At 38.4% G+C, this 13367-nt stretch overlaps 2 protein-coding genes across 4 annotated transcripts; one reads left to right on the top strand and one right to left on the bottom strand.

Annotated features, from left to right (window-relative positions):
• The first annotated feature begins 4617 nt into the window (after window positions 1–4617).
• LOC110885748 (peptide deformylase 1A, chloroplastic) lies at window positions 4618–5983 on the top strand. Its single transcript, XM_022133455.2, has 4 exons — window positions 4618–5023; window positions 5115–5204; window positions 5380–5447; window positions 5565–5983. The coding sequence occupies exons 1-4, from the start codon at window positions 4646–4648 to the stop codon at window positions 5803–5805; spliced, it is 777 nt and encodes a 258-aa protein (XP_021989147.1). The 5' UTR covers window positions 4618–4645; the 3' UTR covers window positions 5806–5983.
• Window positions 5984–6636: 653 nt separating this feature from the next.
• LOC110885747 (probable polygalacturonase At1g80170) lies at window positions 6637–11678 on the bottom strand. 3 transcript variants are annotated; one of them, XM_022133452.1, is made up of 9 exons: window positions 11316–11674; window positions 10407–10538; window positions 10149–10319; window positions 9251–9271; window positions 8969–9176; window positions 8791–8872; window positions 7908–8016; window positions 7454–7570; window positions 6637–6943 (listed from the first exon to the last, which is right to left on the bottom strand). In XM_022133452.1, exons 1-9 carry the CDS (start codon window positions 11538–11540, stop codon window positions 6662–6664), a joined length of 1347 nt encoding a protein of 448 aa, XP_021989144.1. In that variant the 5' UTR covers window positions 11541–11674; the 3' UTR covers window positions 6637–6661. The 3 variants fall into 3 exon arrangements, with proteins under 3 accessions (XP_021989144.1, XP_021989145.1, XP_021989146.1); XM_022133453.1 differs by lacking the exon at window positions 10149–10319 and having other exon boundaries at window positions 11316–11678; XM_022133454.1 differs by lacking the exons at window positions 9251–9271; window positions 10149–10319 and having other exon boundaries at window positions 11316–11678.
• Between the last annotated feature and the right edge of the window lie 1689 nt (window positions 11679–13367).

Here is a 13367-nt window from a genome sequence, read left to right as displayed (position 1 = left end):
GCCTCGCGCCGATCGAGAAGGCTTAAATAGTTCAAAAAGAATTAAAATCTATTAAGCGGACGAAGCACCCTCATTTGGTGCGATCGCCAAATTAAAGTATACGGCAAAGGTTTGGACGCAAACCAAATGCTAAGTAACTAAGTCAAAAATAAGCGACTTAACACAAAAGATAGTCATACATCGTTGACTGAACGATCAAACATATTTCAAGCAAAGCAAATTGATGAGACACATTGTACGGTTACAAAAAAAAAAAAAAAAAACACTAAACTTGAGCTATATTATCATCATCCCCAACAATGGGAAGTTCGCTTCTCTGTCGAATAACCGATAGAGGCTCGTCCATCAAATCGGATACTTTGTCAAGAACAGAGATTTTGAGTTCGTCAAAAGCTTTCACCGCAGCTTCCAAGGCACTCTGAGCTCCGGCATCATAGCCCGGAACCTCTTCCGCCGAACCAACCAGTTCCTGCGCGGCTTTGAAACCTTGTTTTATCCCTTCGTTCGCCCCAACCGCGTTAACGCTGTTGACCAAATCAGCAACCACCTTCTCCAATTCGGGGCTCTGATGCACCAACTTGACAACCCATGCGACCCCATCTGTCAAGAACCACTGCTTGGTAAGTTTCAGCTCCGACAGTTCCGAATATGCTTCAATCATATCACGCTCGCACCGGATCAACATCCCTCTTGCTTCATCAATCGTTGTCTTGTGCGACTCGATCTCCCTGTCGCGAGCTCTCTCAACTTCGTCTTTAGCTATAAAGAAACAATGCGAAAAAGGATCAATACATAATAACGTATATATACGGACAAAAAATGGGGGAACAGAAGAGAAGGTTAAAAATATACCATCGACCAAGCGATGATAATCAGCCAAAAGTTGATCATGTGATGTCCGCATCTCCTTCAGTTCGGCGGCATGCTTCATCTCTACGCTGGACAATTTTTTCTCCAAATCAGCAAACTTCAACTTAAGGGCCTCTAAATCCTGAAGAGCCTTGTCACGAGCTTCATAGGCCGCCGCGGCCGCAGCTTGAGAGGACTTAGTAACTTCTTTAGCTTCCGACACCTGCCCTTTCAGTCGATCGATTTGAGATCGCAGGGACACCAATTCCTGTTTCGTTTTGGATCGAACATCGCCCTCACCCTTCAAGCTGGCAATCTCACGTTTGAGCTTGTGACACAACGACTCCGACTCAACCCAACGCTTGTACGTCTCTACCACTAGGGAGTTTGATTGAGCTTGATTCAGCATCAAGGTATTTCTAAGTTCCGGCCCACTCATCTTGCGGTAATAAGAATGCTCCGCAGGAGTTCCCAGGTGGAACAAAGACATCTTGGCCGAGAGGGCATCCACAATCCTATCTTTATTCGCCAACGACCACTCCGGTACGTACTTCTCCAAAGCATTAGCTGCATCCGCGCCCTCAAAACCACCAGAACCTAATTCTCGAGACAAGAACACAGCCTCAGTGTCATACCACAGAGGGGAGGAAGAAGCACTGTCCCCACCATCAAACGGCGAAGAGCTCGGCCTAGACACGTTGGATGCAACTCCCGTAGTAAACTTACCCGAAGGAGAAGGCACGGCTTTCTTTGGATCGGAGGTGCGAAAATCCGTAACAACCTTGGCACCACCCTCACCGAAGGACAACGGGCTCAAAGGAGTTTGCAGAAGATGATCCCGTGGGGTGCGGCCCTCATGGAGATGAGCGTCCAAATTCTCTAGTACACCTCCAGCAGTGGAAAACGCAGTAACATGATCGTCGTCATCAAGTGTAACCACTTTAAAGTCGGCCTTCGTCTTTTTCGGCTGCCTGGCCTTCGGGTCAGATTTGGTGGGAGCAGCCCGTTTTCTTTTCAAAACAATCTGAGGCTGTTCATCTCCATCTTCACCATCCCCTCCGATGTCTTCACCCTCGTTCTGATCGTTTCCCCCTTTCTCACCACTAGCATGTACCTCGGTGTCTTCAACAGAAAGATGGACCCCCTCATCCTCAATAATAATTTTAGAGCCAGAACCTTTCGTCATCGACGAACCAGCTTCCCGACCCCCAGCATCATCCGCCGCAACCGTCGCCTGAATTTGAGCAACCGGTGACGCGGTAGGGACCGAACCCGAACCACCTTGATCACCAGGAGCCTCCGGCGCACGAATCGGGTAAAGATTCTGTTGCACAAGTTGCAAGTACGGGGTCTCACCCTTCGGAGTCTTGGTAGCACGAACATCCAACTCTTTCGAATCGAAGGACTTCAATCTAAGCGCCTCCTTCAAACCCATAACTGCACAAGAAGACAAACAATAAGCAATATCTACTAACATATACAAAAAAAAGAGAAGTTTTGAAGATAGATAGGTAACATATAAATGTACAAGGAGCACCATACAACTAACCCTCTTTGTTCCACCGAAGGGTAGGATACCACTCCGGTTCGGACCACATCGTGCTAATCCGACCCATGACGAGGATGTGTTCCGGATATTTCTGTATACGTCCGGCCTCTTTTATCAGATCGGCGTACAGCTTCTTGTTATACGAGAAATCCTCCGGAAGAGGAGGCTGTAGTTTCGACTTTTTTATCCTCCACACCATGAACTCCGGAACGCATCGGTCGTCAACTAGGAAAAAGCGGTCTTTCCAGTCCTTTAAGCTCGTGGTGATCCATGTATAGCAGCATGAATTCTTATCCCTAACCTCAAAGGTATACCAATTTCCGGATCGATTCAACTTATAGAAGGCCCGGAACACATCCAAATCCGGCTCGGATCCTAAGCTACGACAAGCCAACTCGAAGTGACTAATCTTGGCAAGGCCAAAAGGATTCACCTGAGTCAAGTGTACTTCGTGAAAAAGCAAAACCTCAACCAGGAATTTCGTCAGGGGCAGACGACAGTTACAGTAATCGAAAAAACGAGTATAAATCCCAATCTTCCCTGGAACGAAAGGATAGATAGGTGTATCCTTTTTCGGAAGTACAGGGTTTAGCGATTTAGGAATCGCATAACTCTCCACATACCAGGCTAACCCTTTTTGAGTCAAGACGTTAAAGCAAGCAGAAAGATTGCTCTTATTTGCCATAACAAGAAAAAAAAGCTTACTAACCTGAGCAGAAGAATCGTTTTTTATCGCCAAATGAAGATGAAGAAAGAAGAAGAAAATGAAGAGGGTAAAAAGATGTAAAGTGAAATCGGAGAAAATTACCTTTTCCCCTTTTATAGGGATGTGAAACCGCCTCAAAGCCCCAATCAAATGGCGACACGTCATGACAATTGACGCGCACCAACCGTCACATCGGGTGAAAAAGTTAAAACGACTGACGGTCACCAATCCTAGATCACCGCCCAATTTCAAAATTTAAAATCAACAAAACGGCCGCCAAACAAAGGGCCATGGATACCAGAATACTGCGACAAATAGTTCGAAACTTTTGCTAAACAAACATTACGAACTAGGGGGACTTGATGAGGATACGTCCCTAACCGGACCGAATCATTCTAGCAAACGGATCGGATCAGGCCTAGCACCACGAAACGAACCGGACACTTTGATGATCCGACATAACTAACTGGGTCCCACCTCCATAACCGCCTTGATAACGACTGGTCCGACCCCAACTAACTGGCCACGTCAGCACACCCAAAAGCTATAAATACCCCGCCAAAGTCTCCAGTAAAGGGTAATCGCTACTCTCTCTCTCTCCCTGACTTACTTCTTCCTCACAAATACTTATTCTCACGCCCGAGCTTGGTCACAGAGAGGCCCCCCTCCCTGTGACGAGGCTAACAGCGTGCTTGTCTCTTGTGATCTTGCAGGTCTGCCGCTTGATCATCTGAAGCTCTACTCTGGCCGGACTGCTCTTTCTGGTCCTTGAGTCTTCAATGTGTAAGTTGGTTATGTGCTTTAAATTGGTTCTATGTTGACGTAAATCAGCATGAGAGCATGCATATTAGGTTCTTTATCCACATCCATATAATTTAGGTAAAACTCGCATTTATTCCTAAAGTTGTTCTTATCATTTAAAAACCTCCTATATCTCATGCCCCATATCTATTTTTGTTCAGATTTTTTTATTAATTGTTTTCTTTCTTCCACTCACAAAATATACATAGAGAGGGTAGATAATTGAAATGAATAGCGAGCCACAAAATAACTAAATATGGGGAATGAGAAGTGAGTCTCTCAACTAGATCCCTATTTTGGGGAATGAGACGTAATGATAAATTTGATTAAAACCTTAAATTTTACCCTAAATAACAAAAGTGACTGGTATAAGGAATGAAATGTGAATGCTCAATTGACTCGTTTTCGTGTAAATAGATTATCATCTTAATTATAAAAATTCAAGCAAACACGTATCAAAGTAACTTAAAAAGAAGAAACACATATTAATCAAATAGCTTGTTGCTAAAGTTACGGATTGGGACGGTGTCCCACATTTCACAAACACGGATTCCATTCATCCATCGTACGACATTCATCCCCTTTGTACTAAGATTTGCTTTCCACAAACATCACAAACTTCAACAGTGACCCACAACAATTGGGCCTAACTTAGGCCCAGCCCAGTTTCTTAAGGCCCAACCCAACAACCCAAATACCAAAACATTTTATCCACAGTCAGGTGAGCAGATCTTCAAAGGATGATAGGAATTCAACAGCTACCACTCACCGGAAAACACTCCATACCATTTCACACACCGGTTTCAGTTACCCGATGCCAATACAAACCAATTATAAAACCCGAGTTTATCACCAAAAACAAAGACCGGTTTTGGAGTTCTTCAACCGGCCCGGTTCGGGCCGGTTGGTTTCTTGGGCTGGGTGAGAAAAAGAAAGTTACAGATTTGCCTGAGATTGTCCAGGCTGGTGACCCGGTTCTTAACGAACCCGCGCGAGATGTTCGACCCGATGAGATCGGGTCGGAGCGGGTTCAGAAGATTATTGATGATATGGTGAAGGTTATGAGGGGAGCACCTGGGGTTGGCCTTGCTGCTCCCCAAATTGGTATTCCTTTAAAAGTTAGTTTTATTTTTATTTAAAATATTTAATTTTAGTTGTTTGTGGATTTAACAAGAGTTTATGTTGGTGGGTTGACCCGACCCGTTTTAGATTATTGTGTTGGAGGACACTGAAGAGTATATTGGGTATGCACCAAAGGAAGAGATTAAAGCTCAAGACAGACGTTCTTTTGATCTTTTGGCAAGTTTTTATGTCCTATTTTTTTACTCGAGATCGGCCCGTTAAAAGCTCGAATCGATTCGAGCTTAACCGGGCCGATCTCGAGTAGTCCACGAGTAGCTCGACTCATTTACGACCCTGTTTTTATCTCTGGATAAAATAACTGAAATTGCTTATAAATGTCTTCGATTTTTAGGTGATTATAAACCCGAATCTTCAAAAGAAGGGAAACAAATCAGCACTGTTTTTCGAAGGCTGTTTGAGGTGCGTAATCATTGCTTACAACATTCTAAATCGTTTTGTTGAAAAAAACTTTTACTAAAATGGTTTGCGGGTTGGGCTGGCCAGCCCGTTTTGACGAAGGATGTGATTTTGTTGCAGTGTTGATGGATATAGAGCAATGGTTGAGAGGTTTCTAGATGTGGAGGTAACGGGCTTGGACAGATACGGTCAGCCTATAAAGGTGAGTGCTTCAGGCTGGCAGGCCCGAATTTTACAGCACGAGTGTGATCATCTAGCAGGGACACTGTATGTTGACAAAATGGTTAAACGGACGTTTAGGACTGTGGAGAATCTGCAGTTGCCTTTAGCTAATGGCTGCCCTAAGCCTGGCGTTCGGTAGCATTATAGTTGGATGCTTTTGCCCAATGTACTGCAATTTATGCAGATTTTGTAGAAGAGGATGAATTGTATTTCTTCTGTATCATTATTTTAAATGTAGCTTTCAAAATCATATTTGTAATACTATTTATTTACATAATTACAAGTGAAAGAAAATACACGTTCATGTGTATATTCAATCTGACAACCCGACACAACCAATTTCACCCGTCCTGAAATTCACTTGTTTTGCAACCAACACAAGTCATACGTAAAACAGCTGGTGGCGACGTTTATACACGAGTATCTCTTAACTTAGTAGGATGTATTCAAATCGTTTACACTTTGTAAACCGTCCAAACCTAAGCAAGTTAGCCACTTTGACGAGGCCAAACCTAAGCAAATTAGCCACTTTGACGGTTTGACAGTTCGTTCATGTTTTAATGTTTAACTGACAGTTTGAAACTTAAACCTGCCATGTAATCTAAACCGCGGGTTTAACCCTAATAATTAATTTATTTTTTATAATATGCATTTGTGTATATGTATTCTGTTGACGAACGACCTTTCCTATTTTTAAAAGTTCTTATATAAACTAATGATTTTGGAAAAAAAAAAATAAATAAATTAACTGATCAAACCGTCAACCTACCAAAACTGAATTGTTTTGGCTGATCCAGCGACCCAACCAACTTGTCCGGTTTGGCTTATCGTTTTCCAAAACCATAGTTAGCCGTTCAACCCAAAATTGTCATCAAGACCCGTCAAAATATATCGTTAGCACTCTAAAACTTAGGCTACAAATAGAGATGCAAAAAAAAAGTAGATCAGACACTGTACAACTTTCACTGTATAATGTACAAGTTAAATGACGTTGATTAGATTGCTTGAAGATTAGTGGCAGACGAAATAGTCTGCTTAATGAAGCTTTTACAAGTTGAATAACAAATAGGAGGGTATACATAGCCTGCAGTTGACCCGTTGACTTGCCAACAAAATGAGGTTGTAACACCCCCAAATGCTGATACAATTTCAACATCTTCCAAATATACCCCTTCACAAGGGGAAACATCACTACAAGCAAATACTATAGCTTCCATGGTAGCTGAAGTTCCTCCAATATTCACAAAAGATATGTTCTCCACATTTACAGCAGAAGTCTGCAATTTTATAAAAATTCCAACTTTCATTAAAAAATCACATCTATTGTTTTAAAAGAGTAAAATGTCATTTTCGTCCCTGAGGTTTGGCCAGTTTGCGACTTTTGTCCAAAGGTTTGTTTTTCCGCATCTGGATCCAAAAGGTTTGAAATCTTGCCATTCCCATCTGGCTTGTTACCTCCATCCATTTGTAGTTCTGTCGTTTTTTGTTAACTTAAAAGGCAATTCGATCTTTTTCAGGGGTATTCAATCTTTTTACATAAAGTGAAAAAGACCGAATTGCCCTTAGAGTTAGCGAAAAAGACAGAAATAACGGAGAAAAATGGATGGAGTTAACAAGCCGGATGAAAATGGCAAGATTTCAAACCTTTTGGATCCAGATGCGGAAAAACAAACCTTTGGACAAAAGTCGCAAAACTAGCCAAACCTCATGGACGAAAATGTAACATTACGGACAAAACAAACCCTCGGACAAAGATATATGGCTAAAACAAATAAGATCAATTGTACCTTGTTTGGACATGGCTTGTCTGAATCACAATAATATTGATCGATTATGATTGGATGCGATACGTTTTGCATCCAGACATCCTCAAATGTAACATTACGGACAAAACCACTACCTCCCTAGCGCAGACAATGAAGGATTTAGATGATATGATAACTAAACAGTTAAACGTGTAACTGGTAAATTATTGTACACGTCGGGTTAGGTTGATTGAAAACACCCTTCTGTCCAATTTCTTTTCTATAAATAAATAGCGTGTTAAAAATGTACATTTTTCTGGAATTAAATAATGTAAGAAATTGCATGCATTTTAAAAATACACTAGCCCGTTTAATCAATTTTGTATGCTTTCTTTTTTAGCTAATTTTCTTTTCTTTTTTTTTTCTTCATCTTACGCACATGATCAGTTAGAATAACGGCCCAAATCGACCGATTCATATCAAATGTGAATAGTACCTGCCATGTTTTGATCCTGAGGCCATTTTCAGTGTTGGACAGAAACGCCCCCTGAACACTCACATCATACACTTGATCGCAGGTGTCCGACTTTCCCAGGCTTCCGATACTTCCAATTTCCAAAGTAAATATTTTAATATTAATGAAATTATACTAGAGGTGACAAGATGGGGTCAGGTGGGTTGGGTAACGGGTCAAATGGTTACAGGTTGAAAGCATTAATTTCTAGCGAGGGCCCAAAAGGCGTGGGTTCAGTTGACTCAACACTTATTTATCCATTTTGAAATTTACGTATATAATGAAGAGTATGATAGCAATATAAGAATATTATTATTACAATCATTACCTAAGTTTTTTTTACTAAAACGAGTAAAGTACACTGATGGTCCCTGAGGTTTACCAAAATTTTGGATTTGGTCCCTAACTTTCCAAAAGTACACAGATGGTCCCTGTGGTTTACACTTTGTAACGCATTTAGTCCCCAACCAACAAATCTAAAGGTTGTTTTAGAATGTCTAAGTAAGGGACTAAACGTGTTGCAAAGTGCAAACCACAGGGACCATCCATGTACTATTGGAAAAACTTGGGGACTAAATGCTTTACAAAGTGCAAACCACAGAGACCATCTGTGTACTTTTGGAACGTTAGGGACCAAATCCAAAATTTTGGTAAACCACAAGGACCATCAGTGTACTTTACTCTACTAAAACAATGTAGGAGATTGTAAGCACTACAAATAGACTTTTGAGAAACTTGCAACTTGTTCGGCCCGTTCCCCTTTGGGCTAGATATTGTATAACTTGCCACTTCAAAGTTATACGATCGATATTAGCAATTACATCTACATATTCTCATGATTAAGAAAATAACGACATTTTTTTACCTTATCCCATGGCCAGGACCGCAGACAATCCTCCTCACCTGAACTTTCGAAGAATTACTGACTATAGATATGCAGTCATCACCTGAAGCAAGTGAACCGAACATTCGGTAATAACCTTAATTTCAAAGAAAATTTTCATATCTAACACTCTTGAATTGTATTGATCGATATAGCCAACCTGTTCGAACAGTAGTGTCTTTGATTTCAACATTAGTGGATTCGCTTATGTGGATACCATCAGTATTAGGGCTGCTAGCAGGAGAAAAAACACTCACATGTGACACTGCAACCGTGTCACATGTAGTGAATGCCATTTGCATTTGTTGACCATTCACAATCATGAGATTCTTGACTACCAAATTGTTGCATCTGTGAAAGGTTATAGCCTGCATAGTAATCTAATATATTACATCACATAATTCTATGAAACTAAGCCTGTTGCTTCACCGTTAGTACTGACCGTTGGAGCATGCCTACAAGGCTGTAAAAAGGTTACAAAAACAGATAATAAATAATAAGAAAGATATTAGCTTATATGTAGGGGTGCAAACGAGCCGAGCTGCTCAAGAAAAAGCTTGAAACGAGCCGAGCCGAGCCGAGCTTGAGCCTAAATTAAAGCTCGTCAGGCTTGCCGATCCTTATCAAGCCTTAATATTAGTTTTTATTAATGTTTAATAACTTTACCCCTTATTTAAAGTTGTCTAGTACACGAGCCGAGCCGAGCCAAGCTTATTTAAACTTGTTTACGAGCCAAGCCCAGACCTAAAAATAAGCTTGTTTAGTAAACGAGCCCGAGCCTGAGCTTCACTTATAAAGCTCGCGAGCCTAAACGAGTCTATTATTTATAATATTTTTATTTAGTATATTAATTAAGGAGAAGGATCCATTAGGAACCACCCTTTATTGTGAGAACCGCGAGAACCAATGTGAACACAGCCAAAAATACCTAAAAAAATCTAAAAAACACATAAAAAAAAATTTTTAATAATTTTTTTATCAAAAAATCGCTACATTTCGTTATAAAAAAAAATTTGGCTACTAAAAGTAGCGATTTTTTGGTGGTTAGGTTTTTTTAGGTTTTTGGTGGTGTAGTGGGTTTATTTTGTTGTGTTCACGTTGGTTCTCGCGGTTCTCGCAATAAAGGTGGTTCTCGCATGAACCCTACCCTATTAATTAATAGATAAGAAATGAGCCGAGCTCGAGCTTGAGAAACTACCAACGAGCCAAGCTCGAGCTTTAAAGACAAAGCTCGAATAGAGCCTGGTCGGGCTCGGGCTCGGCTCGTTTGCACCCCTACTAGTAGTTATATGATAAAGATGGAATGATCAACGAAGAAACATGTATGCAACAAGAAATACATTTTTCGGGTCCGTTTTACAAGAAGTAGCCCACCACCGTTGCCCCATTCCATCAATGGTTCCACCCCCTTCAACCGTAAGGTGATCCACACTATGGAAATATAGCCACTTATGTGTATCCTTGTTATCCCAAACATCGGGATCGCTAGGAGCAACAATGGAGCCAGAGATCTATGCAGATTGTAAACAAGAATCTGATTAAAAAGATAATGTGCGTTATGGAAGAATATTGTTTAAAGCGGTTGATGTTTTTCGTACCACTAAAGTCACTTTCGAGTGGCAATGTCCTCCAAGACTAATTGGTTTAACAAGACAGTAACTTCCGTCAGGGATTATGATTCTTGATTCTACCTTTGAAGAACATGCCATGTCCCAAACATCTGCGAAAACCTGCTCGGAAACATTTAACAGATGATTCCCTTTGTAGAACAGATGTATACATTCATAATTCAAATCTATTCACAGGTCCCATGAGAAACTTCAGTTACAGTTATATAAAAACATAAAGCATACAATGTAAGCAGAAAGTGCTAAAAACTTGTGTAAACGAGCCGAACCGAGTCGAGCCAGTTTCAGCTCGGGCTCGAAGTTAAACGAGCCAGCTCGACTCGCTTGTCTTAACCAGCTAAAACTTCGAGCTCTCATTTACTTTTCAAAGTTTAATAAAAGTAATATTTTTATGGCAAATTTTATAAATAGCCGGCTCGTTTATCTTAATGAGCTGAAATATTGAGCTCTCATTTACAATGTTTTAAATTTTGAATAAACATAATATTTTTTTTGGTAGGATTTATAAATAGATTCAATATGTATAGTAAACTGCATAACTCATCAAATAAGTTCAATAAAGTTACTAAAAAAAGTAACAAACTGCAATGTTTAAAATACACATTCAAAAGTTCATAAATTAGTTTCTACAATGCTATTTGGGTTATAATATTTTTATATATTAAAACTTAATTTAAACTGGTCAAACGAGCGAGCCAACAAGCCAGCTAACCATGGCTCAGGCTCTGGTCCTTTACAAACCAAGCTAGCGCGGCTCAGCCCGTTTACAAACGACCTGATTTCAAGTGAGCTTTTTGTGGGTAACACATAGAAAACCCTCTATGGCATTTCCACAAACACCTGGTGAACTGAAACCACTGTTACTGCTAACTCACTCACCTTTGTGTCATCTTCAATACCATTCCCTTTTGCACCATAATCCATAACATTCAGTTCAATTCTTGAGTCAAAAATCTTTCTGAAAACCCCCAATTCCGGTAGCTGCTGCAGTAAAGAATCAAAACCACCTGCATCTGCGAAATTTGAAAAGAGAAATATCGAGTAAACGATGACACAAACATTTTTTTGATTTGAAACAACAGATAAAGATCCTGCGGTGATCATATCTACAGTGTCAGACTGTCAAGTAACAATAAGTTCATTGGGAAATTAAAATATATTGATGAGTTTTGGAGAGTTTGAAAGAATCATTGTCGGTTGCAGGAGGATAAAAGTTGGTACATCATTTTCCTGTTTCTCTCTTTACGCTTTAACACCTTTTACTTTCATAAATTTCAATCAAGTCTCTTCGTACTTTTCTCTATAGTATTATGGTTGTCCAAAGTAATGACATAGTGTCATATTAATGAACAGAGACAACTCACCAATCAATATTTATTTATTTATGATTTTAAACCGCAACTTTCGTTAAACACTAGCAAGACGTTAGAAGATAAAGGCTTACAAGTGGAAATTACACACATCTATTCATGTCACGTTTACAAGAGACGATCTATTATTACTATACATTAATACTAGGTTATAACCCCGTGTATTATACGGGTTGAATATATGAATTTTATATACCAAATAATAAAACATTATCTTTTTAAAATGCTCCTTTATTGCACGGGTTGAAGAAATGTAATTTTATATATTAAATAATAAAATAAGTTATATCTATAAGAACCATATGTATTGTACGGGTTGAATAAATGTAATATTATATATCAAATAATAAAAAAAAATTATATCTTTAAAACCATTGTATTACACGGGTTGAATAAATATAACATTGTTTACCAAATAATAAAAAAAGTTATATTTTTAAAAACCCCAGTGTATTACATGGGTTGAATAAATATGATTTTATATACCAAATAATAAAAAAATATATTTAAAAAAACTAACGGATTTTTTTATATTTAAAGTAGGATAAGACTGAATATTAATCTGAACTAACGGATTTTTTTATATTTAAAGTAGGATAAGATTGAATATTAATCTTTATTTATTTAGTTAATATAAGATTGAAAAATCATATGATTGAATAGGTGGGAGGTTGTATTATGATAAATCGGTTAACCGTACTGAATGATAAAGATAATAGTAATTGTTGAACAAATTAATTAATCGAATTTAATAGAAACATTTGTGATGTTAGGCGGATTTTTTTTTAATTATTTGAAAGTTAATATCAACTTTGGAATTCGTATGAATTCTTATTAGATTTGATTAAATATTATTGATAATAAAAATTTGTATTAGCTTAGATTTTAGATTTGATTAAATATTATTAATAATAAGAATTTGTATTAATTTAGATTAGAGTTAATTACATAGTTAGTCCCTGTGGTTTGCACAAAATAACATACTTAGGTACTAATAGTTTAAAATCACATTCTAGGGTATTAACTTTTCATTTTGTAACGTTTGAAGGTATTAACGTTATTTGTAGCTTTAAATCACATTCTATTAGTACCTAAGTATGTTATTTTGTGCAAACCACAAGGACTAACTATGTTAATACCCTAGAAGTTAATACCTCCAAACGTTACAAAATGAAAAGTTAATACCCTAGAAGGTGATTTTAAACTATTAGTACCTAAGTATGTTATTTTGTGTAAACCGCGGGGACTAATATTATTATTTTTAGTATTATTAATAATTTTAATAAATTAAATGAGAGGATGACAAGTGTCTCAAAACAGGTTTCTTTTATCATATAGTATAGATATAGATTATTTAATCAACATATAACCAACTAAATTAAAATATATATATATATATATATATATATATATATATATATATATATATATATATATACTTCTATTATCTCCTAAACATCACCAGTTGGTTTAAACACGTTATTGGATAGAAAATCACCAATTTCCATCTGCAAACTCTTTAAGTAATAGATATTCGTGTTCTACCATTTATATTACATGT

This window comes from Helianthus annuus, chromosome 10 (genome assembly GCF_002127325.2).
Source record: "Helianthus annuus cultivar XRQ/B chromosome 10, HanXRQr2.0-SUNRISE, whole genome shotgun sequence".
Taxonomy (NCBI): domain Eukaryota; kingdom Viridiplantae; phylum Streptophyta; class Magnoliopsida; order Asterales; family Asteraceae; genus Helianthus; species Helianthus annuus.
Note: the sequence above shows the minus strand (reverse complement) of the source record. Positions and strands in the feature narration are given on the sequence as shown.